We start from the raw sequence: 27,061 nt of genomic DNA, 5'->3' as shown, positions 1-27,061 counted from the left end.
CGTTGTGTGTGGAATTACAGAATTTGCCCAAAGTGTTCCTAAATTGGGCATTGATATTTACACCTGCTTTTAGCAGACATAAATATAGCGCTGGATATACACTGAACACTATTCTCTAATGGGTGCACTCCTTTTATAAAATAGCGCTTAGGACTATCTGGCATCTGAAAAATCCATGCAGACAAAAAATACGTCTAGATGTATTCCCTAAAGTACGCCTACATTTTATAGAATAGGCTTAAATTTCCACATGGTATATAGAATATGTCAAGCACCTCTCCATGAGACCAAATTTAGTTGTGGCCAGTTACACCACATTTTACTTGGTGGAAATCCCAATGCCTCAATTAGGCGCAGAGCGGGTGTGTTCTATACAGCGTGCATAGATTTTAAAAATGCCCACGCCCCACCCTTGGCCACACCCACTTTTCAACTCTGCGACTTAGAATTTACATGCACCATGTTACAGAATACGCTTAGTAAGTTGTGCATATTAAATCCTAATTAATGCCAATTAATGCTAATTGCTCGTTAACATCCAATTATCAATGCTGTTTAGCTAGTTAACCAATTAAGTTACCCATATCTACTATAATAAAAGGCACCTTCAACGTTCTGAAGCTGACTCCGTGGCTTCACTCAGGGGTTCGTGGGTTCATAACGGTGTAGACATCGCTCTCTGCCCATGTCTCTCTGCCCCGCCCTCGCGTCTAAACGTGATGACGTCGAGGGCAGGCCCCACCCTTGTGTCAAAACGTCATGATGTCGAGGGCAGGTAAAACACCGTAACGAACCAACGAATGCCTTCAGTGAAGCCACGGAGTCAGCTTCAGAACGTTGGAGGTGCTTTTTATTATAGTAGATAGTAGACATGTGTTCAAAGTTTGGCAAACGTATGAGGAACTTATCGCTGGGTGGCTGCAGGGGGGGGGGCAGGGGAGAGAGCAGAATCGCTGGGAGGATGGAGGGGGCAGGGGAGAGAGGAGAATTGCTGCATTGCTTGAGGGGGGCAGGGGATACAGGAGAATCGCAGGGTGGCTGGAGGGGGGGCAGGAGACACAGGACAATTGCTGGGTGGCTGGAGGGGGCAGGGAAGATAGCAGAATCGCTGGGTGGCTGAAGGGGAGGCAGGGGAGAGAGCAGAATTGCTGGGCGGCTGGAGGGCGGGCCAGGGGAGACAAGAATCGCTGGGTGGCTGGAGGGGGGGCAGGGGAGAGAGGAGAATTGCTGGGTGGCTGTAAGGGGGGCCAGGGGAGAGAGGACAATCACACACTCTCTCTCACACACACAATCGCACCCAGTCTCACTCTCTGTCACACACACACACTCGCACGGTGCTGCCAACCACGCAGAAGGGGGGAAAGGCAGGGAGTCCTGAGACCACGGAGGGGGGAGGGGGAGGGGGTCCTTAGACCTGAGAGAGGGGGAGGGGATCCTCAGACCTGAGAGGGGGGAGGGGATCCTGAGATCAGAGGGGAGGGGATACTGAGACCAGAGGGGGGAGAGGATACTGAGACCAGAGGGGGGAGGGGGAGGTATCTCTGTCACACACACACTCTCTCACAGTGTCTTCCTCTCTCTCACACAGTCTCTCACACTATGTCTCACACTGTATCACATTCACTCTCTATGTGTCACACAGTCAGTCTCTCACACACTCTCTCGGTCTCACACAGAGTCTGTGTATCGCACACATGCTCTCTCACACCGTGTCTCGCACACACTCTCTCCCTCACAGTGTATCTGTGTGAAACACACTCTCTCTCACAGTCACTGTGTCTCACATTCTCACACACACACTCTCATTCTCACACACACACTCACACCCAGACTCACTCTCTCTCTGTCACACACACACACACTCGCACATTCACTCTCTCTCTCTCACACAGTCACTCTCACACACACTCTCTCAAACATACACACTCTCAGGAAAACCTTGCTAGCATCCGTTTCATTTGTGTCAGAAACGGGCCTTATTTACTAGTTGTCATATAATACGCTTCGATTTCCATGCGGAAATTAAGACATGATATATAGAATCTGACAGCGTTCAATTTTTTTCGGAGCACAATTTTATTTATTACATTTATTTATTTATTCATGACATTGATTCCCCACATTAGCCCGAAATAGACTCAAGTTCAATAAAGTGAATAAAACATAATAATGTACAGAATGTAACACAAATTACAATAATTTCAAGATGCAAATGAATACATGTGCACTAAGTAACCAAGAATTTAGACTATTTCAAGGACAAACAATTAAGGGTGGATAGGTGTACGGGCAGAAATAGATGGAAAACAAGATTAAGAAAAAGGTGTGGGTAATATTTGAATAGAGTTTTTTGTATTCAGAAAGGCCAAACTGAAGAAATGTAAACGAAACTAGACTTTGTGGTTATTCCATGCATTCTTGAATTCCATTACCATTTCTGTCTCCACCACCTCCCATAGGAGGGCATTCTAGGTGTCCACCACCTTTTCCGTGAAAAAGCACTTCCTGATATTACTCCTAAGTCGACCCCCTCTGTAACCTCAATTAATGTCCTCTAGTTCTATTGCTTACCCTTCTCTGGAAAAGGTTTGTTTGCATATTAATACCTTTCGAGCCTTTAAACATTTGTATCATATTGTCACGTTCTCAAAGCAGGAACTAGGTTTGTGAACCCTTGGGCCACTGTCGAGGAGCGGCAGCGGCAGGCAAATCACCCAAGCAGAAAGCAGTGTTGAACACAACAGGCAGGAACCACAGAATATAACTAGAAGAGGCTTTAATAGTAGACAGCACAGCAAGGTCAAAGGGGCCGGCAGCAAACACGGGTAATCCATAAACTAACCAGAGTCTATAGGCAGGCGGAAAGCAAAGTCCAGGTCCAGGTCCAGGCCAAGGGGCACAGGAAGCAAGCAAAGTCAAAGTCCAGGAACAGGCAGGGTCCAACACAAAGGAAACTTTCAGAGGAACTCCAACAAACCACCAGGAACTCATGGATGACCTTTGATACCCAGGCAAGGCAAGCAAGGCTCACAGAAGCTAATAAGCCCCTCAGCAGCTGACCCACAGCTGCAGTAAATCACCAGCCAAGTAAGGGTGCTGTTCCAGAACAACCCAGCAGAGCAAGGCTGGCAACCTGGAAAATCCGGACCGGACTCACTGAAGTCTGGACCATGGAAGACAGCAGAAAACAGTCCATAGCAGCCACCAGTTCTGGCCACCAGAGGGCAAGGAGAGCACCCACAAGGAAAGCAATCACCCCTATTTACTCATGTAGCCAGACCTCAGATTTGGGGGAGGGGGCCTGAGACCAAAGTAGGAGCATAAAATTTTGCCCCACCCACAACCACATACCTGAGCTGGTGAGGGTCCACAAGCCCTTCCAGTGGAAGCCCTCCTGCTTGCAAAGCCAGGCAGTTAAAGGCACTTTTCCTGGGTGGCCATGCTGACACACACAAAGAGTGTACATGCTTGATTTTTGGGAAACTTGGAATGCATGATGGAGGCCCTCCCCCTGCTGACGAGCAAAAACTGAGCATGCGCAGGGGGAAAGGGGTTGGCTGGTGTGGCGACGGCCCAGGAAAAGTGCTGCTTCCTGGCTTCGTGAGGAGGAGGGCTTTCACTGGTGGAGCTTGGGAACCCCAGCAAGCCAAAGCAGCAGGCTGCACCTCAATTTTAGGGCGGCCTGAATGAAAATTGAGGCGCACAAGCCCCCAAATGGCTACACCACTGCTCCTATCCCTCCTTTCCTCGAGTGGAGTGTTTCCCAAGTCGGTCCTGGGACTAGGAGGCATGTGATGAAGCTACAATGTAGTAAATTTAAAATGAATCGGAGAAAATGTTTTTTCACTCTGGAATTAAACTCTGGAATTCGTTGCCAGAGAATGTGGTAAAGGCAGTTAGCTTAGCAGAGTTTAAAAAAGGTTTGGACGGTTTCCTAAAGGAAAAGTCCATAGACCGTTATTAAATGGACTTGGGGAAAATCCACTATATCTGGGATAAGCAGTATAAAATGTTTTGTAAATTTTTGGGATCTTGCCGGGTATTTGTGACCTGGATTGGCCACTGTTGGAAACAGGATGCTGTGCTCGATGGACCTTTGGTCTTTCCCAGTATGGCAATACTTATGTACCCCTTTGCCAGTCAGGTTTTCAGGATATCCACAATGAATATGCATGAAAAAGATTTGCATATAATGGTGGCAATGTATGCAAATCAAGTTCATGCATATTCATTGTGGATATCCTGAAAACCTGACTGGCAATAGGGTACTTCAGGACCGACTTGGGAAACTGCCCAGGTTCTCAAGTCTCTTCTCATTTGTCTTTTGGCACAAACCCCATCTCATTTTTGTTGCTTTTCTCTGAACCACTTGAAGTCTTTTTATGTCTTTAGCAAGATACGGCCTCCAAAACTGAACACAATACTCCAGGTCCTCAGCGCTATTCTTTGTGCAGACTTGAGGATTGGTCACCTTCATAAGCAAATCATCATTAAAAGCCATGCAGTGAACCTCTTTAGTCTCCACTTGCTCACCCTGAATACCCTGATCTTCCCTCAGGGTTCAAAAGATAAAATGAACAGGAGTGGAGACAAGGGACAACCTTGTTGCCTGACAGTTCACCAATAAACCTTCTACCATCGATTGAAGTCTCCTCATTTGATTCTGGTTAGCCTGGTCTATTTCGCACTCCTTGTGTACTTCTGTTATTTCATCATGGGATCTCAGCGTTCCCTTCACAGAGATTCCGATTGGACCATTCAAACTAATGATATCCAATCTAATTCAGAGTTCAATCCATTGGGTTCCAAGGTATACTACTACTACTATAAATCATTTCTATAGTGCTACCAGTCGTTCGCAGCGCTTCACAATTGAACATGAAGAAAAGACAGTCCCTGCTCAAAAGAGCTTACAATCTAAATCAGGACAGACAGACAGGACCAATAAGGATAAGGGTAGGACAGACAGTAGGACACATAGGGAAAGGGACTGTTGAGAAGAAGACAAGATAAAGGTTACGAGCAAGTGACAAGTTAGCAGCATCAAACAGGTAGGCCTTTAGCCCGGATTTGAAGGCGGCCAGGGATGGAGCTAAACGTAACGGCTCAGGAAGCCTATTCCAGGCATAAGGTGCAGCGAGATAAAAGGATCGGAGTCTGGAGTTAGCGATGGAGGAGAAGGGTGCAATTAAGAGAGATTTGCCTAGTGAATGGAGTTACTGGGAAGGAGTGTAGGGAGAGATGAGGGTGGAGAGGTAGTGAGGGACTGCAGAGTGAATGCACTTATAGGTCAACAAGAGGAACTTGAATTGTATACGGAAACGGATAGGGAGCCAGTGAAGTGATTTCAGGAGAGGGCTGATATGGGCATAACGACTTTGGCGAAATATTAGTCATGCAGTAGAATCTTGAACAGATTGAAGAGGACAGAGGTGGCTGAGTGGAAGACCTGTGAGAAGCAAGTTGCAGTAATCTAAGCGAGAGGTGATGAGAGTGTGGTTGAGGGTTCTGATAGCGTGTTCAGAAAGGAAAGGGCGAATTTTGGCGATATTATAAAGGAAGAAACAACAGGTTTTAGCAATCTGTTGAATATGTGCAGAGAAGGAGAGGGAGGAGTCGAAGATGACCCCAAGGTTAAGAGCAGATGAGACAGGAAGAATGCGTGTATTGTCGACAGAAATAGAGAATGGGGGAAGGGGAGAGGTTGGTTTAGGTGGGAAGAGTGGAGGAGTGGCCTAGTGGTTAGGGTGGTAGACTTTGGTACTGAGAAACTGAGTTCGATTCCCACTTCAGGCACAGGCAGCTCCTTGTGACTCTGGGCAAGTCACTTAACCCTCCATTGCCCCATGTAAGCCACATTGAGCCTGCCATGAGTGGGAAAGCGCGGGGTACAAATGTAACAAACAAAAAAAAAGATAAGGAGCTCAGTTTGGGACATATTGAGCTTCAGGTATCCAATTGAAAGATCCAACATTGTTCCTTACAGTTAAGCAGTATATCTAAATGGGGCAGCTTCCATGTGGAGGTACCTGCACTTACATGTGGATGCTGTAAAATCAGCATCTCCATGTGCAAACTATCAGGTCCGTGTCATTCACTTAGTCAGTGTGCAACTTTATAAAATGACTATCAAATACATATTCACCCCTGCATGTACTGTTTGGGATCTTGCCAGGTACTTGTAACCTGGATTGGCCCCTTTTGGAAACAGGATACTAGGCTTGATGGACCTTTGGTCTGTCCCAGTATGGCAACACTGATCTACTTATGTATTTTAGAAAAGGATTCAACCTGGATGTCTCAATTCTGACCTTAATGTTCTGTGTAAAATGGGACTCAAAGGGATCGATTTTCAAAGAGATTTAACTGGCCAGCAGTGGGGTTATGCTCATGTTCGGCAGTTAGTGGCAATGAAAATGTCCTGCTAGTGCCCAACTAAAAAAAAAAAAAAAGCTATTTTGGGGGCATTCCGGGTCGAAATCAACACTTGGGGGCTTATTTTCAAAGCACTTAGACTTACAAAGTTCCATAGGTTACTGTGGACCTTTGTAAGTCCAAGTGCTTTGAAAATACACCTCCACATCAGCTAAGTGCCGATATTCAGCAATCAACCGGCCAAGGTAACCACATAAATTAGACCACATAAAAGTCTGTCCTATCTGTATCCGGTTCGCCATAGCAGGTTAAATGCTGACTATCGCACTTAACCAGTTATGGTTTTGCCGGCTCCGTACACCCAGAACTTCAATTCCGGAGCCCGGACACAGCTGGCTATCAGCAAAATGCTGAGCGCTGTCAGTTGAATGTCGACCCCAAAATGACTTACGCAAGGTCACAAAAACTATGTATAATTCTGACTGTCCACTGTATTTACAAAAAATATATAAGGAAACAACTGTCACTCCTCAACAGGAGAATGGTAAAAACAAAGGGAGTAACAAGGGGTGACAGCCTGTTTTTCAGGTTTGTTACTTCCTTTTTTTTTTTTTTTTTCCCATGTCCACAGTATCTAAGCAAGCTGGAGCCAAATCATAAATCACATCAACTCATACTCCCACTGCCTTCAGTTAAATGCACCTCTCCTGATATGACAGATTCTCAGATGACCCGTGGAGAATTACATCTCTTTTACTTCACAGATCCAACATACAGTCTGCATTTTTAAAATATTTTCCCCCTTAGATTCACCATATTCACAGGAAAAGAAATAAAACTTATCTTAATGTACTAATGAAGCAGGCCACCTCTCCCAACATGGGTCCATGTTTCGAAATCTGCATCAGTAAAAGAAAAAGTGGGATTTGAATGCTGAATTCCAGGTCACTTCACTAATCACTGAGCCACTATCACTAACAAAGTTATTCCATTGTTTATATTTATTTTGATTTAGCTCGTGAGTTTTTCAATAGTAGCTCAAGGTGAGTTACATTCAGGTACATATTTCCCTGTCCCCAGGGGGCTCACAATCTAAGGGGGGAATTCAAGAAGCTGGTACCTCCTTTTAGGTGCCCTGATAATGCACAAGAGGAGCACAATCTATGATGACACGGAGGCATATTTTCAAAGCACTTAACCTTCCAAAGTTCCATAGGTTTCTATGGAACTTTGGAAGGGAAGGGAAATGGGGGAAATGGGACTTGATATACCGCCTTTCTGAGGTTTTTGCAACTACATTCAAAGCGGTTTACATATATTCAGGTACTTATTTTGTACCAGGGGCAACGGAGGGTTAAGTGACTTGCCCAGAGTCACAAGGAGCTGCAGTGGGACTCGAACTCAGTTCCCCAGGATCAAAGTCCACTGCACTAACCACTAGGCCACTCCTCCACTCATTCCCCCAATAAGAGCCAACCTCATCAGTGATGTCACAATGGCTTGAATGCCCAATACTTGGCTCACTTCTGATATTGTGATGTCATAAGGGAAAGGGGAAAGGGGGAAAGGGACTTGATATACCGCCTTTCTGAGGTTTTTGCAACTACATTCAAAGCGGTTTACATATATTCAGGTACTTATTTTGTACCAGGGGCAATGGAGGGTTAAGTGACTTGCCCAGAGTCAGGAGGAGCTGCAGTGGGAATGGAACTCAGTTCCCCAGGATCAAAGTCCACTGCACTAACCACTAGGCTACTCCTCCACTAAGTGCTTTGAAAATATGCCTCCTAGTTGCCCATGTGTTATTACACGTCTATGCTGCTTTGACGATCCTACTGATCTAGAGGGGCAGCAAATTTATTCAAGTCATTTACTATCCCCACCCTATACATAGCTGCCTAGGTGACTTACAGGCTAAAATAGAGGAAAGAAGGGGAGAGTGACATGAGGGGATTTGTGTGAAGTTAGGTGAGAACGGTGCATAATGACTGAGCTGAACGTGTATGGATATGGGGTTATGGTGGCATGTGTACGGGATACAAAGATGTGATGGCTATATGTAAAGGGTCTTTGAGATGTATGGGGTGAATTACGGGTGTATGTATAGGGATGGAGTAGTGTTTGTGGAGTTTGTGAATATGGAGGATTAGTGATGAGAGCACTGCATGAAATTGAGGGGGGGGGGGTTATGTGGGAAGGCTGCATGTGGCATAGGGGCAAACGTTTCAAAATGTTTGGGGGGTGCCAAACGCATTATAATTTACCCTCCCTGGACACAATGAAGGAGCTTGCTCAATACTGGAGTTGCTCCGCACACGCAGACCTGCTTCTATGACGTGTGTGGGAGGGTAGGGGGTAGCAGGTGTGTGCATATGTTTGTGTGTGGAAATGTGTGTGCTGTATGTACCTTGGAATTGTAAGTGAGGTGACTTTGAAGGGGCCTTCTCAAGCCATCATTCACGCAAGCACTTCAGTACTTTTTCCCTAACTGCTTGTGTTGATGTAGGTCAAAATGCTGGAAGGATAAGGGAGCTTATCTGTTGAGAGCTGCATGAGGTCGGGGTCAGCGGGAATCCCGTGGGGATCCCCCCCCCTAGGTCTGTGGGGATCCCGCAGGGATGGATGCAGATCCTGGGGGGTTCCCACAGGAGTCTAGTGCCAGGCCAGCCTACCTATCCTTTCCTTCTGTTTCTAAGCTAGCTTAGCAATTATAATAGCACTAAAAAAATCAATGAATGTAGTCGAAGCATTGAACTCCCCATAAGAACTGAGAGGGGAAGTTATCAACATAGACTACTGTTAAGTTGGGTTATTTTAGTACAGGAGATGGAGAAGATTACTTGTGGGGACAGCCAGGATGGAGGAGATTCCTTGCGGGGACGAGTGGGGACAAGTGAAATTTCTGTTTCCGTGCAACTCTCTGCTTTTAAAATAGACTGCTGGTTAGAGGCTGTGTCCCAAGGAGATCAGAGGATCGTTTTGAGATCGTCCCTCCAAAAATACTGCCCAGTTTTTCTCATTTTCAAACATGTCTTAAATATTCGTATTTTCATCCTGTATGCCAACTTGGAGAATGTCTGTCCATTTCTGGATGAGCAGACACACATTGATTCCTTTTCATAATTCTTTCCAACATCCCTAATGTTCATAAAAACAAACAAAATACTCAACTTTTTTCTGTGACAGCAGGTTCAAGACAACGAAAAATGCTGAACAAAACTTTGAATTGCGAAGGTTAAAAATATATTTTAAAAAATGTTCTGTAATGTTTTCAAAGCAGTTGCTACTTGAGAATAACTGCTGAGGTATTGTATAGCATTCAGAGTGTATCAGTCTAAATGGATTTTTGATTTCTCATTTCACAGATTGAAAGCAGAGTAAACCCTTAGCCAGGCCTCAATATAACCCTCTACTCAGTCTTCTTGTTCATTTCTTGTCTGATCACAGGATGGTAGATAAACCTATCAGCAGCAGGGAAAGTATTAATACAAGGAAAACTGAACTGTGGAAGAATGGGCAGACAGAGTCACAGTGAAGGACCCTCTGCAAGTCCTGCCAGATCAAAACCAGGCTTCCTGGGGGAATGCCATGAACAACCAGCGCGTCACGGAAGTAGCAGGGGACATAGGGCAAACCAAGGACGTAGAATCGGTCATCGTGATGATATGTGACTCTAGCAGCCAGCCCCAGAAAACCAAAGTAGACGTCATCCAACGGAAAAACAGGCATCCACAGGGTGGCATTGTACAGGGCAGGGATGGTGGCTTGTGGCATGATGAACCCACCCCCTGATGGGAAGTAGGGATATAACTTGTATGGAAACAGTGATGCGGAGACCTTGTATTTGCCACTGCGTACTGTAGGAGATTTGGTCTGGATGTTGCCATGTATGGCAAGGGAACCACTGGCAGTCTCTCTCAAGTACCTCACCAATGCCTCAGGGTTAACGAACTCATCATCATCACCTGTGAAACAAAGAAGGGGTGGGTTAGCAGAATTAAGGAATGCTGTGCTCTGTTTGGCTAGCTTCCTTTGCATTATTTAACTGATTTAGACTCCTACACTAATTCAACAGGCTCCATTGAGATCCTAAGAAAGTTTTGAGAAATTCTAACATGACTGAATAAAAATGTTTAGCCCCTTTTTATAAAAAAAAAAATATAGACATTTTAGGAAAAATTGAAATTATGAAATGTATTTCTACCTGCTAATTTTCTTTCTTTGAGTCCCACAAGGCCAGCCCATGCCACTGGGTTATATCCCCGGCCAGTAGATAGAAGAAGAGAAACACAGACAGTTTCCAGTGACATCACAGGTGCAGCTTGGGAGCACTAGCTTGCAAGCAATGCCTCCAAGCTAAGGGGGCTAAACCACCCCCCAACTCAACTGGGGAGTGGTCCATAGAACAACCCTTTGGAGAAAAATATGGCCTCCAGGACACAACCAGCAAGATACCAACTATAGCGTGGGTCTGTGGGAGTTAAGCCGCAACTAAATAAAAAGGCAGCAGTCCAACATAAGCCATCTGCTGGAGCTAGAGAAATACTGACTAGCTCCAGGCTGCACCTACTATTATACCAATGATGTCACTAGAAACTGTCTGTGGTTTTTTTTTACCCCCATCTGCTGCTCGGGGGATATAACCCCATGGTGGAGACTGGACTGGCTGGACGATAAGGAAATACACAATGTAACATAGTAAATGACGGCAGATAAAGATCAATGTGGCCCATCCAATCTGCCCAGTAAGGGGCTATAACTTTTGCTCCATACAGGTTACCCGCTCCATGTCTTTTGAGAAGTGCCTATTTTCCTTTATAGAAAACCAGCATAGCTGGCATATGTGCCTCTCTGCACTTAGGCACAATCACTTATACCAGCCATAGAGCTGGTGCAACTGATCACACCTAAGTGCTGGAGATATGCACATAACATATAGTATTCTAAAAGTCATGCATGTGAGCTCCACCCACACATACGCCCACCTGTCAAATATGCATTATACAAGATGGGCATGAATTTAGGTGGCATTCTGGCCTATATGCGCATAAGTTTGTACATAAATGCATATATGTTAGTATTCTAAACATTTAGACATGTAACTGGCATATAAATGTTAGCACCTTCTTTATAGAATTACCCTATCTATGCCTGTTTTTATCCTCTTGTCCTGGTCAATATATAAAAACTTAAGTGGCACTTCTTCAAATAAGTCTTCTCTTTATTATTATTATTATTAACTTTTGTATAGCGCTACCAGACGCACGCAGCACTGAACACCTGACACAGAGAGACAGTCCCTGCTCGATAGAGCTTACAATCTAAAAATACAGACAGACAAGACAATTAAGGGCGAGGAAAGTACTGGGTGAGAAGGAACAAGGATAGGGGAATTGAGTAGTGGTTAGGAGCCAAAACATTCCGTGTAGAATCTCCAATAGTAGCAACATTCCATGTAGAATTTCAATAGTAGCAACATTCCATGTTGCACTGCACTGACCACTAGGCTACTCCTCCACTAGCAACATTCCATGTAGAATCTCCAATAGTAGCAACATTCCATGTAGAATCTCCAACAGTAGCCAACATTCCATGTTCCACTGCACTAACCACTAGGCTACTCCTCCACTAGCAACATTCCATGTAGAAGCCTGTCCTTGCAGATCAGCAATGCAGCCGCGCAGGCTTCTGTTTCTGTGAGTCTGACGTCCTGCACGTATGTGCAGGACGTCAGACTCACAGAAACAGAAGCCTGTGTGGCCGCGTTGCTCATCTGCAAGGGCAGGCTTCTAACATGGAATGTTATTATTATTAACATTTGCATAGCGCTACCAGACGCACGCAGCGCCGAACACCTGACACAGAGAGACAGTCCCTGCTCGATAGAGCTTACAATCTAAAAATACAGACAGACAAGACAATTCAGGGCGAGGAAAGTACTGGGTGAGAAGGAACAAGGATAGGGGAATTGAGTAGTGGTTAGGAGCCAAAAGCAGTGGTGAAAAGGTGGGTTTTCAGCATAGATTTGAAAACAGGTAGAGATGGAGCTAGGCGTACAGGCTCAGGAAGTCCATTCTTGGCATATCCAGGTAATACACCATATCCAGATATATTCAATTTTAAGCCACTGGCCGCTCTACAAATATCCCCTCTGTCCAAACCAATCGTTGCATCAGGTATTTTGCTCATGGCAATGGTGAGATGTGAATGTGTGGACTGAAGACCACATCGCAGCCTTTCGAATTTCTTCTATAGAGGCTGACCTCAATTGGACTACCGAAACAGCCATGGCTCTGATATTATGAGCCTTGACATGACCCTCAAGAGTCAGCTCAGCTTGGGTGTAAGTGAAAGAAATGCAATCTGCCAGCCAACTGGAGATTGGGCGTTTCCCGATAGCAAACCCCATCCTGTTGGGATAAAAAAAAAAAAAAAAGCTGGGTAGACTGTAGGGTCTAGTCTGCTCCGAGGTTTGTGAAAGAATGTTGGAAGAATTAGACTATTTCAGATGCAGGTCTGACATAACCTTATGCAGGAACTTAGGGTGCGTGCAAGAACTACTCTGTTATGGTGAAATTTAGTGTAATGTGGATCCGCTACAAGGGCTGAAGTTCACTGACCCTGCGAGCTGACATAACAGCCACCAAAAACAAGACCTTCTAGGTCAAGTACTTCAGATGACAGGAATCAAATGGCTCAAGGGGAACTTTCACCACCTGGGTGAGGATGACGTTGAGGTCCCATGACACAGGCGGAGGTCTGATAGGGGGTTTTAACAATAGCAAACCTCTCATGAACCAAACAACTAGAGAAAGTCCAGAGATGGGCTTACCATCTACACGGTGATGGTAAGCACTAATTACAATGAGGTGAACCCTTACAGAGTTGGTCTTGAGACCAGACTCAGAAAGGTGTAGAAGGTATTCAAGCAAGGTCTATGTAGGTCAAGACATAGAATCTAGGGCCCTGCCCTCACACCAGATGGCAAACCTCCTCCATTTAAAAGAATAACACTTCTTGGTGGAATCTTTCTTGGAAGCCAGCAAGACTCTGGAGACACCCACAGGAAGATGCAAGGAAGCAAATTCTAAGCTCTCAGCATCCAGGCTGTGAGGCCGTATCTTGCTAAAGATGTAAAAAGACTGGAAGCGGTGCAAAGAAAAGCTACAAAAATGGTATGGGATTTGCGTTGCAAACCGTACGAGGAGAGACTTGCTGGCCTGAACATGTATACCTTAGAGGAAAGGAGAAACAGGGGTGACGTGATACAGACGTTCAAATATTTGAAAGGTATTAATCCGCAAACTAACCTTTTCCGGAGACAGGAAGGCGGTAGAACTAGAGGACATGAATTGAGGTTGAAGGGGGGCAGACTCAGGACTAATGTCAGGAAGTAATTTTTCATGGAGAGGGTGGTGGATATGTGGAACGCCCTCCCGCGGGAGGTGGTGGAGATGAAAACAGTAATGGAATTCAAACATGTGTGGGATAAACACAAAGGAATCCTGTTTAGAAGGAATGGTTCCGTGGAATCTTAGCGGAGATTGGGTGGCGACGCCGGTAATTGGGAAACAAAACGGGAACTGGGCAGACTTCTACGGTCTACACCCTGATCGTGACTGAATAGATAGGGATGGGCTGGAGCGTAAATTTTAAGGGGCTTCGATGTTAGCTTCAGAACTTAGTACAAGAACAGTACTGGGCAGACTTCTACGGTCTGTGCCCTGAGAAAGGCAAAGAAAATCAAACTCGAGTATACATATAAAGTATCACATACCATGTAAAATGAGCCTATCTTGTTGGACAGACTAGATGGACCCTACAGGTCTTTATCTGCCCTCATTTACTATGTTACTATGTAGTACATGACCTCTTATACTTCATTTGTGTCACCCCCAGAATGGACACTGGAGACCAGTCTCCCTCCTCATTAGGCTTGTGGGGGGGGGGGGGGGGAGGAACTGGGGAGCACAGTGTAACATGACAGGAGGTTGTACTGCTCCTTGTGTAACCAAGGATTTTTTTTTTGTTACATTTGTACCCCGCAGGCTCAATGCGGCTTACATGGGGCAATGGAGGGTTAAGTGACTTGCCCAGAGTCACAAGGAGCTGCCTATGCCGGGAATCGAACTCAGTTCCTCAGTTTCCCAGGACCAAAGTCCACCACCCTAACCACTAGGCCACTAGGTGGTGGTCTCTGCCAGAAATTTCTAGTTGCTCCAGGAAAAATGGTCCAGTGTGTGGGGATACAGGGTGGGGGACACGAGTGAGGCAAGGCATACCTGCATGGCCCTCTACTGTTGGTGGTGACACATCGAATCAAGAAGACATGACCTGTTCTAAGGCAGTATCTGTGCTGTCAGAAGTGCAGGCAAAGTGTGAGGAATAAAAGGAGCCTTTGCTGGCACTGCAGCTCTTTACGTCTGGATTCTGAGGGACCGCGGGCTACCATTGATTGGGTGGCTTTGTAGGTTGTTGACACCTTATTGGCTTTGTTTTTTGGCAGTTTTAGAGGCCATGCTGTCCCACACAGAATGTTGATCTTTGCTGTTCATGACCATGAGGGTTTTTGGCAGAGGTGAGCTTCTTGCCAACTCCCAGAGACAGATGTGGGAGCCGACGAGATCAGCAGAAATGGACTAGTTGCTTTCTGCACTTCTCACACAGCTGTGCCTGGCTCCATGGGAGACAACGCTGACAGACTGAGAGGTCCCATAATGGCCATGACCTAGGCGGGTCATGCATGTAGTGGTCCCGCTGGTCTGTCGGCACAGGGGCTGCCTGGTATCGACTTTGTAAAGCTGAGGCTGAACTGTCTGGTTGCAGGTGATCTCATTTGATTTATGGAAGTAAACTGACTTCAAGCAACAACAAAGAGAGTCCAAAATCTCCCGCAAAAAGACAAAGTCACAACAAAAAATGAGCGGAAGCTATCCAGAAAGACCAGATTGGAGCCACAGATATTGGAACAAAAGTCATTTATTACGACCCAACACGGTCCGTGTTTCGGCCAAAAAGGCCTTCCTCAGGGGTCTTCAGACTGGTTTATACTGGTATTCCTCCAAAAAGGATCTCACATAGAGTGAGATGATCGCTGATACTATCTAGATGAGTATGCATAGACTTTTGTTCCAATATCTGTGGCTCCAATCTGGTCTTTCTGGATAGCTTCCGCTCATTTTTTGTTGTGAGTAAACTGACTTCACCAGCACTCTTTGCAGGAATTATCAGGTATGCCTGAGCTGGTCTAAAGTTTACACTAGCTAGGGGAGAGCTCCAGCACGTTGGCTCCAGTTGGTGATATCACCAGCTAGCGTGTCTGCATATTCCCTGCTTTGTTTGCAAAGAAAAGTAGAAATTAGTGGCAGCAAACTTTAGAAGTAGGTACATCAAAGCAATGAGAGATTACCTATGCTCAACTCACCCCACTCCTCTCCAGGGGCTTGCTGCTTCTACAGCAACTCTTGTTTCCCTTCTGCACCAAGTGGCTTTCAGAACTTTGAGCCACATAGTGGCTGAACTCCTGTACTATTCTCCTGTCTAAGTGAACAATGAAGGAGATCAGGCAGCATGTGCTGAAAGCTGCATGGTTCTGGAAGAAAACAAAACATCTGTTTCAAAGCTATATGAAGAGGATTGACAGATGAGGGGGGGAGCAAGCTTGAAGGACCTAGAGAAGATGCTGATCCTGGTTGATGCTTGGGTGTGGATTGAGACTGAATGGGAGGGGGCTGGAGGACAGTGTATATTGGGAACAGAACTTATCAGTCTGGTGTAACTGAATTGACAGAGGCAGATAGCACCTTATAGACTAGCCAACTGACTGAGGAATGGTCTTTTCCCGGTATTTCCATATAACTGTCCTCCCGGTTATCCCAATATGAATGTCACTGATGTCTTGTTAAGTCCTAGCACACCTTACCCTCCTTATATATCTTAGTTACACGTTTAAATTATTTCCCATTTTATCCCCGTCCCTTATAATGTGAAAAATGTATTATAAGTTTCTTTATGTGTTATTACACCTTCACTATTCCCTTATTATTTTTATGACTGTAAACTGCTTAGATGTTTTTAACTATTTGAGGTATAGCAAATAAATGGAACTGTGAACGATGAGAATCAGAGTCACTTTATCAGATAGCTCATGCCTCAATAAACTGCTTAGTCTACAAGGAGATGCCTAGAGAGTGTATGGGGATGAGGAGCTGGTGGCATCTTCAAATCCTTGCTCAAAGCCCACCTCTTCAATGTCGCCTTCGGCACCTAACCACCATACCTCTATTCAGGAAATCTAGACTGCCCCAACTTGACATCTCGCCCGTTAGATTGTAAGCTCCTTTGAGCAGGGTATCCTTTTTGTTAAACTGTACAGCGCTGCATAACCCTAGTAGCGCTCTAGAAATGTTAAGTAGTAGTAGTCTGTTGGAAGAGGCAAGCTTGGGATGTTGAACTGAGAGAGAGCGAGCGAGCGTGGGAGATCTGACTTCATTTTAGATTTGGTAATATACACCAAATGACTATGGTTCCTATTCCATATGTATGTATATGCATGTGTAAAATTATTGTTTTTATGTTTAATATAGACCCCTGACGCAGGCGCTGGGCGCCGAAACATGGACCGTGTCGGGTCCATTCAAGCATTGTATCATCAACGCATAAAATCAAAGACTTTATTCCCCCTTTTTTTTTTTGAAGGCTCTTGGTGCTTTTTGGTTTTGTTTCTGGTTTTTTGTGCTTTCCCAATATTTAAAACCATTTAACCAGACAGGAATGGCTCCAGGCCTGGTTAAATGGTACTTAACTGGCTATCCAGCAATATTCAGTGGGTGCTAGCTGGCTATCCCCCGCTGAATATCGCCGGTTAGCACTTGGCAGATAGACGGTTATATCATGCGATATAACCGACTATCTGCCAATATTCAGTGCATCGCCAGCTAAGTTTGGCGTGCAATTTAGGTCCCCGAAATAGCTGGCATATGTTTTGCCGGTTTAAACTTAACTGGTCAGCGCTGAATATCGGCTTGGCCGGTTAAGTTGAAACTGGCCAGAAAACACCCACATTCTAATGCCGGTCACTGGAAATGGCCTGGCATTCAATATCCGGGATCAGCACCGACCGTGGGAGGCAGAGCAGCTACCTACCACAGTCTGAATATCAGCCCCACGGTGTTAAAAATATACTATGTCATCACAAACCGGATAATCTCCAACTCTGCCTTTGAGCCTCCTTTGCAGTTTCTGGAAAGTGCTGAGGCTGTTAAAAGAAATATTCAGAGGCACTATCCGGTCAGTGATACTGAATTTGTTGCTCGCTGGCAATTATCCAATTAGCAGCACCATACCTTCCTCCCTTGTTTACAAGGCTGTGCGGCAACACTGACACAGCCCATTCAAAGTGAATGGGCAATGTCGGCATTACCGCACTGGTAGCTGCTAGTGCAGCTTTGTAAACAGGGGAGCTAGTGTACCTCAATGCAATTGCCTTGAACAACTCTGGAAAATCGTTGCCAGAAAATGTGGTAAAGGCGGTTAGCTTAGCAGAGTTTAAAAAAGGTTGTTGGGTTTGTTTTTTTTTTTGTTACATTTGTACCCTGCGCTTTCCCACTCATGGCAGGCTCAATGCAGCTTACATGGGGCAATGGAGGGTTAAGTGACTTGCCCAGAGTCACAAGGAGCTGCCTGTGCCTGAAGTGGGAATCGAACTCAGTTCCTCAGGACCAAAATCCACCACCCTAACCACTAGGCCACTCCTCCCTTTGTTTGGATGGCTTCATAAAAGAAAAGTCCATAGACCGTTATTAGACTTGGGGAACATCCACTGTTTCTGGGAAAAGCAGCATAAAATGTTTTGTACTTTTTTGGGATCTTGACAGGTATTTGTGACCTGGATTGGCCACTGTTGGAAACAGGATGCTGAGCTTGATGGACCTTTGGTCTGTCCCAGTATTGCAATACTTATGTACCTATGTACTGAAAAGGTGTGATCCAAATCCTAACAAACAAATAAGGGCTTCTTTTTACTATGCGGAGGTAAGCACAACATGGGCTTACCGTTCACTATACAGGAAGTACCGCCAGGCTAACGCAGCAGCCCGGCAGTACTTCTCACCCTCAGTGTACCTTTATTTCCGGCGCTACAAAAATGTATTAATTTTGTACCATTGGCGTGTACCCGGTGGTAATCAGGTAGTGCCACACACTGCCCGGTTAATGTGGGAGCCATTACCGCCACCTCAATGGGTAGCGGTAAGGGCTCCCCCCAAAAAAATAATGGCCGCACGGCAAGTGCTTTACTTGCCACCCGGCCATTTCCTGTAGGAAAGGGAGACTTCCTTTTTACCAGCTGCAGTAAAAGGGGGCCTCAGCATGACTGTAAAAAAAAGTGCCGTGGCCAGCGCCAGCCCTCTTTCGCCGCAGCTTGGTATAAGGGGCCCTTTGAATATCAGCTGCTAATATTTGTCTTACATCTTCATCTTACACGGTTCTTAGCAAGCGTTCTGAGAGAGTAAAGGTAGGTAGGGATAATATTTAGAAACGTGCCTTGAAAAGCATTTCGTATATTTATTCTAAGAGAAAGATTTCAAAGGACGTTTCATTGTTTTTCCAAATTTTTCAATTCTTTCACTCTCTAGGGGAAAAAAGGAAAACCTGTTCTCGCCAATATTGAACTCTCTGTAATCAGCATTTTTTAAAAACGCCTCTACGTCAAATCTGCAGGGGAACAAAAGAGAGGTAGATGATGACACGAATGACGATCAGCCTCGGAGACGTTATCAAATACTTTATTGAGAAAGCACCGGTAGAAACTGACCCGACACGGGCCGTGTTTCAGTGGAAACAGCCACCTGCATCAGGGGGTCACAAATCTTGAAGCGTGTAAATGGAAAGATTGTTTGACACCCAGTGAACTGCGCATCAGTTATTTGTCCAATCAAGGCAAAAAGCTTTGTCAAAATAGACAGAGCCACAAAACCGCTAAAGTAACCGTCAGCAGCTGACAAACAAACCCAGTGGATTGTGCGTCGATTATTTGTCCATTCGTTCCTTTTACACGCTTCAAGATTTGTGTCCCCTGATGTAGGTGGCTGTGCCCACCGAAACACGGCCCGTGTCGGGTCAGTTTCTACCGGTGTTTTCTCAATAACGTATTTGATAACTTCTCCGAGGCTGATTGCCATTCGTGTCATCCTCTACTCCTCTTTTGTTCCTCCATCCAAGGATCACCTCAGCACTATCTAGATAATGCCCAGGTGATCAAATGAAATATTCAGTGGCACTATCCAGTTACTGCTGCTGACTATCTCTCACCAGCATTTATTTATTTATTTATTCATTCAATTTTATAGCTCATCCTACCGACTACGCCCAGAACGGGTTACATGGTTTACATCCATAATAAAAATACAATACATACAAGCACAGTACACACAAACACAAAACCCATTAAACCAATCTGCCAGCGTAACAATTATCCATGTAGGAGCCATTGGTAAGAGCCATTGAATATCAGCCCTGTTGGATTTTTCTCCATGAACTTTCTCCGTTCCCCTCCCCCAGGCCTTCGTACCTTTAAAGATAAACTGTGCCTCCTGGCAGTTGTGGTGTAGCCATTCGAGGAAGCAGCGCTCCTTCAAGGATAGATTGGAGTGACTCTCTTCAAAATCCCAGAGAAGAATATCCTGGTAGATTTTGGCCTCTTCCTCCACCAGGTTCATGTGCAGTTTCTGGGGAGAAATAGCCATCAGCATCACCTGCCTGACCAGGTAGCCTGATATCTCTCGCTCGGTGGCCCATGTTTTTCGTATGGCCACTCTTCTCTTGAAGGACGAAGGCTGAGACTTGATGGCCAGGAGAAGTAAGGGCCTGCCCCCAGAGCTCCAGCACAAATCTTCTTTGCACACCAGCATCCGACACTTGTAATGCTGTAGGAAGGGGAACTCTGCCTCAAAGTCTTGGTAGTTTAGGTGATAGGTTAGCCGGTTGTCTCTCAGCACCACCACCTGGGAGGGATCTGGGGTGGGAATGGGAGATGGCAGCAGTGATCCTTCCTGGGGTCTGAGCTTCTCACTTCCTTTGTCGAGAAACAGCAGGTAGAGAAGAACACAGAACAGAAGCAGGATAACGACATGAAAAAACCTCCTCCTCATGGCTCAAACATCTGTCTCTGGAAAGAGAAAAATAAAAACAAAACACAGGATCAGACAAGAGTCCTCAGGATCCTCAGGAGCTTAACCGAGATTGGATAGCAGAGCCAGTAGTGGGAAGCGGGGCTTGAGGTTGGGAGGCGGGGATAGTGCGGGGCAGACTTATACGGTCTGTGCCAGAGCCAGTGGTGGGAGGCGGGACTGGAGGTTGGGAGGCAGGGATAGTGCTGGGCAGACTTATACAGTCTGTGCCAGAGCCGGTGGTGGGAGGCGGGGATAGTGCTGGGCAGACTTATACGGTCTGTGCCAGAGCCGGTGGTTGGGAGGCGGGGCTGGTGGTTGGGAGGCAGGGATAGCGCTGGGCAGACTTATATGGTCTGTGCCAGAGCCGGTGGTGGGAGGCGGGGATAGTGCTGGGCAGACTTATACGGTCTGTGCCAGAGCCAGTGGTGGGAGGCGGGACTGGAGGTTGGGCGGCAGGGATAGCGCTGGGCAGACTTATACAGTCTGTGCCAGAGCCGGTGGTGGGAGGCGGGGATAGTGCTGGGCAGACTTATACGGTCTGTGCCAGAGCCGGTGGTTGGGAGGCGGGGCTGGTGGTTGGGAGGCAGGGATAGCGCTGGGCAGACTTATACGGTCTGTGCCAGAGCCGGTGGTGGGAGGCGGGGATAGTGCTGGGCAGACTTATACGGTCTGTGCCAGAGCCGGTGGTTGGGAGGCGGGGCTGGTGGTTGGGAGGCAGGGATAGCGCTGGGCAGACTTATACGGTCTGTGCCAGAGCCGGTGGTGGGAGGCGGGGATAGTGCTGGGCAGACTTATACGGTCTGTGCCAGAGCCGGTGGTTGGGAGGCGGGGCTGGTGGTTGGGAGGCAGGTATAGCGCTGGGCAGACTTATACGGTCTGCGCCAGAGCCGGTGGTGGGAGGCGGGGATAGTGCTGGGCAGACTTATACGGTCTGTGCCAGAGCCGGTGGTTGGGAGGCGGGGCTGGTGGTTGGGAGGCAGGGATAGCGCTGGGCAGACTTATACGGTCTGTGCCAGAGGCGGGGCTGGTGGTTGGGAGGCAGGGATAGCGCTGGGCAGACTTATACGGTCTGTGCCAGAGCCGGTGGTGGGAGGCGGGGATAGTGCTGGGCAGACTTATACGGTCTGTGCCAGAGCCTGTGGTGGGAGGCGGGGATAGTGCTGGGCAGACTTATACGGTCTGTGCCAGAGCCGGAGGTGGGAGGCGGGGCTGGTGGTTGGGAGGCGGGGATAGTGCTGGGCAGACTTATATGGTCTGTGCCAGAGCCAGTGGTTGGGAGGCGGGGCTGGTGGTTGGGAGGCAGGTATAGCTCTGGGCAGACTTATACGGTCTGCGCCAGAGCCGGTGGTGGGAGGCGGAGATAGTGCTGGGCAGACTTATACGGTCTGTGCCAGAGCCGGTGGTTGGGAGGCGGGGCTGGTGGTTGGGAGGCAGGGATAGCGCTGGGCAGACTTATACGGTCTGTGCCAGAGCCGGTGGTGGGAGGCGGGGATAGTGCTGGGCAGATTTATACGGTCTGTGCCAGAGCCGGTGGTGGGAGACGGGGATAGTGCTGGGCAGACTTATACGGTCTGTGCCAGAGCCGGTGGTGGGAGGCGGGGATAGTGCTGGGCAGACTTATACGGTCTGTGCCAGAGCCGGTGGTTGGGAGGCGGGGCTGGTGGTTGGGAGGCAGGGATAGCGCTGGGCAGACTTATACGGTCTGTGCCAGTGCCGGTGGTGGGAGGCGGGGATAGTGCTGGGCAGACTTATACGGTCTGTGCCAGAGCCTGTGGTGGGAGGCGGGGATAGTGCTGGGCAGACTTATACGGTCTGTGCCAGAGCCGGTGGTGGGAGGCGGGGCTGGGGGTTGGGAGGCGGGGATAGTGCTGGGCAGACTTATACGGTCTGTGCCAGAGACGGTGGTTGGGAGGCGGGGCTGGTGGTTGGGAGGCGGGGATAGTGCTGGGCAGACTTATACGGTCTGTGCCAGATCTGGTGGTTGGGAGGCAGGGCTGGTGGTTGGGAGGCGGGGATAGTGCTGGGCAGACTTATATGGTCTGTGCCAGAGCCGGTGGTTGGGAGGCGGGGCTGGTGGTTGGGAGACGGGGATAGTGCTGGGCAGACTTATACGGTCTGTGCCCTGAAAAGCACAGGTACATATCAAAGTAGGGTATACACAAAAGTAGCACACATGAGTTGTCTTGTTGGGCAGACTGGATGGACCGTGCAGGTCTTTTTTCTGCCGTCATCTACTATGTTAGTATGTAACAGTCAACTTGGAGCCCTCCTTGAGCACTTTTAGTTCAACCCCAAATTTTCTGAGACATTCCAAGCAGAGGAAACATTAACACAACAGAGCACTGACAGCCCCTAAGAGGGGAAGGAGTGAAGAAGCAACAGGACTGAAAAGTTGCTGTGTTTATGTAAAAGAAAGATAATCTTGCAGGAAGAAAAAAAGGAGAAATACTTTCCGACACTTCTTTTTAAAGGTCATTTTCATCTTCACGACAGATACTGTCTAAACTGTTTATTAAGCCAATAAATTGATAGACTATCCTGAAAGAACACATGGTGAAATTAGGCCTTACCTGCTAATTTTCTTTCCTCTAGACCGGTCAAGAAGCTTGGATTATGCACGCCTACCAGCAGAGGGAGACTGAGAACACTAACTTTGTACATATAACCTGTGCCTAACCACAATTATCCAGTATACGACTAGCAAAGCAGAGAAAAATTCAACACACAACTGGAACCTGAAAACTAAAAAATAAACTCCTGTACGTCAAGGAAACGCCCCTGACATCAACTAGAAAAGTATAGAAATATACTATGAAACAGCCATAGCAGGACACAGGCTCAAAAGACATCTGACACAAGACGGGCGGGCTCTTGACCGGTCTGGAGGGTGTAGAGGAAAGAAAATTTGCAGGTAAGGCATAATTTCACCTTCCTCAGCAACCCTCCAGACCGGTCAAGACGCTTGGGAAGTACCAAAACCCAGAGGTCAACACCGCAGCCCCAAACCCAGCATCCCCCATTGCCTGGACGTCAATTCTATAATGTTGCACAAAGGAATGCATAGAAGACCAAGCTGCTGCCTTGCAAATCTCCTGCGGAAGAATAAAACTACTCTCTGCCCAGGAAGAAGCAACCCCTGGTTAGAATGCGCCTTAAGCACCGATGGCACCACACGCCCCTTCAACAAATAGGCCAAAGCAATAGCTTCCTTTAACCACCGAGCTAGTGTTGCTTTAGAGGCAGCCGCCCCTTTCTTAGGACCTCCAAACAAAACAAACAGTCTATCTGAAGCTCAAAAATCCTGAGTCATGCGCAAGTAAGAACGCAAAATGCGCCTAACATCCAACTTGGCCAAACGACGTTGCGAAATATCACCTGATTTATCACCCAACACTGGCAAAGAAATCACCTGATTCACATGAAAAGAGGACACCACCTTGGGCAAGAAGAAAGGCACCATCTGCAATGCAACTTTCTCCTTAGAGAATGACAAGAAAGGCTCCCTACAAGTCAAAGCCTGAAGCTCCGAAATTCTACACGCCGAAGAAATGGCTACCAAAAAAACTGCCTTCAGAGTAAGATCCTTACAGGAGCTGGAGTCCAAAGGCTCAAATGGAGGACCCACCAGCGCTTCTAAAACAAGGTTCAAATCCCACAGATGAACCACCGGACGATGCGGCGGACGGATCAACTTCACTCCTTTCAAGAAACGCAAAACATCAGGTCAGGCCGCTAAGGATACCCCCTGAACCTTACCCCTGAAACAGGACAAAGCTGCCACCTGCACTTTCAGGGAAGACAGCGCAAGGCCCCTGTCTAATCCATCCTGGAGAAATTCCAAAACCTCCGCTATTGAAACATGCAAGGGAAGAAAGGACCGCTCCTGACACCAATTCTCAAAGATTCGCCACACGCGCACATAAGCCAACGAAGTAGACATCTTACAGGAACATGGTATCAATTACCCTAAGAGAAAAACCTTTCTTCCTCAATTTGTGCCGCTCAAGAGCCAGGCTGTAAGCGAGAACGGAGCGGGATCGGCCCCTGAACCAACCTCACCGCGGACCACAACGGGATCGGCTCCTGTACTGCCAACCGCACTAGATCTCCGTACCACGGACGGCATGGCCAATTGGGAGCCATCAGGATCACTGGACCTGAGTGTCGCTCTATTCGCTGCACTACTCGCCCCACCAATGGCCACGGAGGGAACACAGAAAGCAACTCGTGAAGAGGCCACGGAAGAACCAACGTATCGATCCCCTCGGACTGAGGATCCCACTGCCGACTGAAGAAGTGAGGAACCTGGGCATTATCAGCCGACACCATGAGATCCATCACTGGATGACCCCATTCCAACACTATTCGCTCGAAGACTGACTGATGAAGAGACCATTCTCCGGGATCCAACATGTGCCTGCTCAGAAAGTCTGCGCTCACGTCTACACCTGCCACATGAACCGCCAAGAGTGCCTGAAGATGCACCTCTGCCCAGCTCAGTAACTCTGCCGCCTCTTCGGCTAGTGCTTGGCTCCTTGTTCCCCCCTGCCGATTTACGTAAGCCACGGCCGTGGCGTTGTCGGAAAGTATCCTTACCGCCCTGCCTTTGAGGAGGAACTGAAAAGACTGGAGAGCCAACCAAATCGCCCGTGTCTCCAGCTGGTTGATGGGCCAGTGAGCTTCCTCCAACGACCAAAGACCCTGGGCCACCTGCCCCAGGCAATGACCTCCCCAGCCCATCAGACTCGCATCCGTGGTGAGAATTACCCAGTCCAACAGCATTCCCTTCACTATATTCGGAGTGTGAAGCCACCAGCGCAGGCTGCAGTGAGGGGCCTCTAACAGAACTAGCTTCTCCTCCAACTGCTGGGTCTGAGAAGACCAGCAATCCAACAGAGCCCTGGCCCAAGGGACCACTTCTATCGCTGCCGCCATTAGACCCAGCACCTGAAGGTAAGAACAGGCCGAGGGAGCTCTCTGTGCACAGAGCTGCCAAATCTGACCCTGCAACTTGGAAACTCGAGTGGACGTCAGGAACACCCGACCTTTCTCCGTGTCGAAACAGACCCCTAGGTACTCCAGGAACTGAGAAGGTACTAGTTGACTTTTGGCTGGATTCACCACCCAACCCAGAGACTGCAAAAAGGATACCACCCATGCAGTCGCTTCCTTGCTTTCCGACCTCAATTTGGCTCGAATCAACCAATCGTCGAGGTAAGGATGAACCAAAATGCCTTGCTTTCGTAGAGCCGCCGCCACAACCACCATCACCTTGGAAAGCGTGCGGGGCGCTGTCACAAGACCAAAGGGAAGCGCACAAAATTGGAAATGCTCCCCTAATACAGCAAAGCGAAGAAAACGCTGATGCGCCGCCCGGATGGGAATGTGCATGTAGGTCTCTGTCAGGTCTAACAAAGTGAGAAACTCTCCTCTCCGAACTGCTACAATAACCGAGCGTAAAGTTTCCATCCAAAAGGAGTGGACCTTCAGAGCTCCACTGACTCTCTTGAGTTCTAAAATAGGACGATATGAACCCTCCTTCTTGAGCACCACAAAATAAATCAAGTAGCAACCCGTTCCCCTTTCTCCTGGAGGAACGGAGACCACTGCTCCAAGGTCTATCAGGCGCAACAGAGTGTCTCGCACTGCTCTCGCCTTGTGCCAAGGGTGACAAGGAGGCACTAGAAAGAAATCTGAAAGAGGGCCGTCAAACTCTAGTGCATAACCGTCACATACTACCTCCAGAACCCACTAGTCTGAAGTGACCTGGACCCACCTCTGGTAAAATAAACTCAACCGGGTGCCCAAGCATACCAGAGGCTGGGCCCCCACACCACAAGACCTAACTATCTTCCGAAGGCTACTGAAAACAGATCTGTTCAAGAAGGCGTACCATAAACATCCATCTTAAATACTAAATAATAAGACTATACACGACCTAGACACAACCGAAACCTTATCACTTGACTGACTAACCTCTTTGCCATTAGTGAACAAATACTATCACTACAATCCTTATGTCAAATATGGTCTCTCCATAGTCGATGACCTAATGTATGTTATAATCCAATTATCACCCAGGAACCTTCATGCAATATCATAATGTATTCTTCTTTACCATGTATGTATGCACACGGTATATATATATATATATATATATACCATGAACTGTTCCACGTATGTGATGTTCCATCTAGGTTACCATGTATGTATGCACCTTAAAGCAACACCATTTGTAATTTTGTTACCCGGAAATGGCAACCGCCACTACGGCAAATGTAAGCCACATTGAGCCTACAAATTGGTGGGAAAATGTGGGATACAAATGCTACAAATAAATAAATAAATTGGGAATTACGGACCATACCGGGAGCTCCCAAGGAGGAATCCCGGCCACCATGGCGTCCACCTCGAAAGGGCTGGATCCTCTGGAAAAACCGACCCCTGGATGCTCCACTAGACCTACCCAGCCTATACTGCCTTGCATCCTGAAAACGTCCGCACACAGAAGTCAC

The 27,061-nt window shown here is 47.3% G+C and overlaps 1 protein-coding gene across 2 annotated transcripts; it reads right to left on the bottom strand.

The window, feature by feature from the left end:
- Positions 1-2,838: 2,838 nt before the first annotated feature.
- Positions 2,839-20,543, bottom strand: LOC115458343 (UDP-GlcNAc:betaGal beta-1,3-N-acetylglucosaminyltransferase 9-like). 2 transcript variants are annotated; one of them, XR_003940041.1, is made up of 3 exons: positions 19,946-20,543; positions 9,173-10,340; positions 2,839-2,848 (listed from the first exon to the last, which is right to left on the bottom strand). XR_003940041.1 is itself a non-coding variant. In XM_030188237.1 (2 exons), the coding sequence occupies exons 1-2, from the start codon at positions 20,523-20,525 to the stop codon at positions 9,817-9,819; spliced, it is 1,104 nt and encodes a 367-aa protein (XP_030044097.1). In that variant the 5' UTR covers positions 20,526-20,543; the 3' UTR covers positions 8,103-9,816. The 2 variants fall into 2 exon arrangements, 1 of the variants encoding a protein (XP_030044097.1); XM_030188237.1 differs by lacking the exon at positions 2,839-2,848 and having other exon boundaries at positions 8,103-10,340.
- Between the last annotated feature and the right edge of the window lie 6,518 nt (positions 20,544-27,061).

Source organism: Microcaecilia unicolor, chromosome 14 (assembly GCF_901765095.1).
Source record: "Microcaecilia unicolor chromosome 14, aMicUni1.1, whole genome shotgun sequence".
In the NCBI taxonomy this organism is placed as follows: Eukaryota; Metazoa; Chordata; class Amphibia; order Gymnophiona; family Siphonopidae; genus Microcaecilia; species Microcaecilia unicolor.
This window is presented reverse-complemented; position numbering and strand designations above follow the sequence as displayed.

Excerpts from the sequence above, each read along its gene's own strand:
- LOC115458343 (XM_030188237.1), bottom strand. The coding sequence starts at position 20,525 with ATGAGGAGGAGGTTTTTTCATGTCGTTATCCTGCTTCTGTTCTGTGTT. Across the intron at positions 10,341-19,945 it reads GGCACAGTTTATCTTTAAAG|GTGATGATGATGAGTTCGTT; the intron begins GTACGAAGGCCT and ends TTTGTTTCACAG.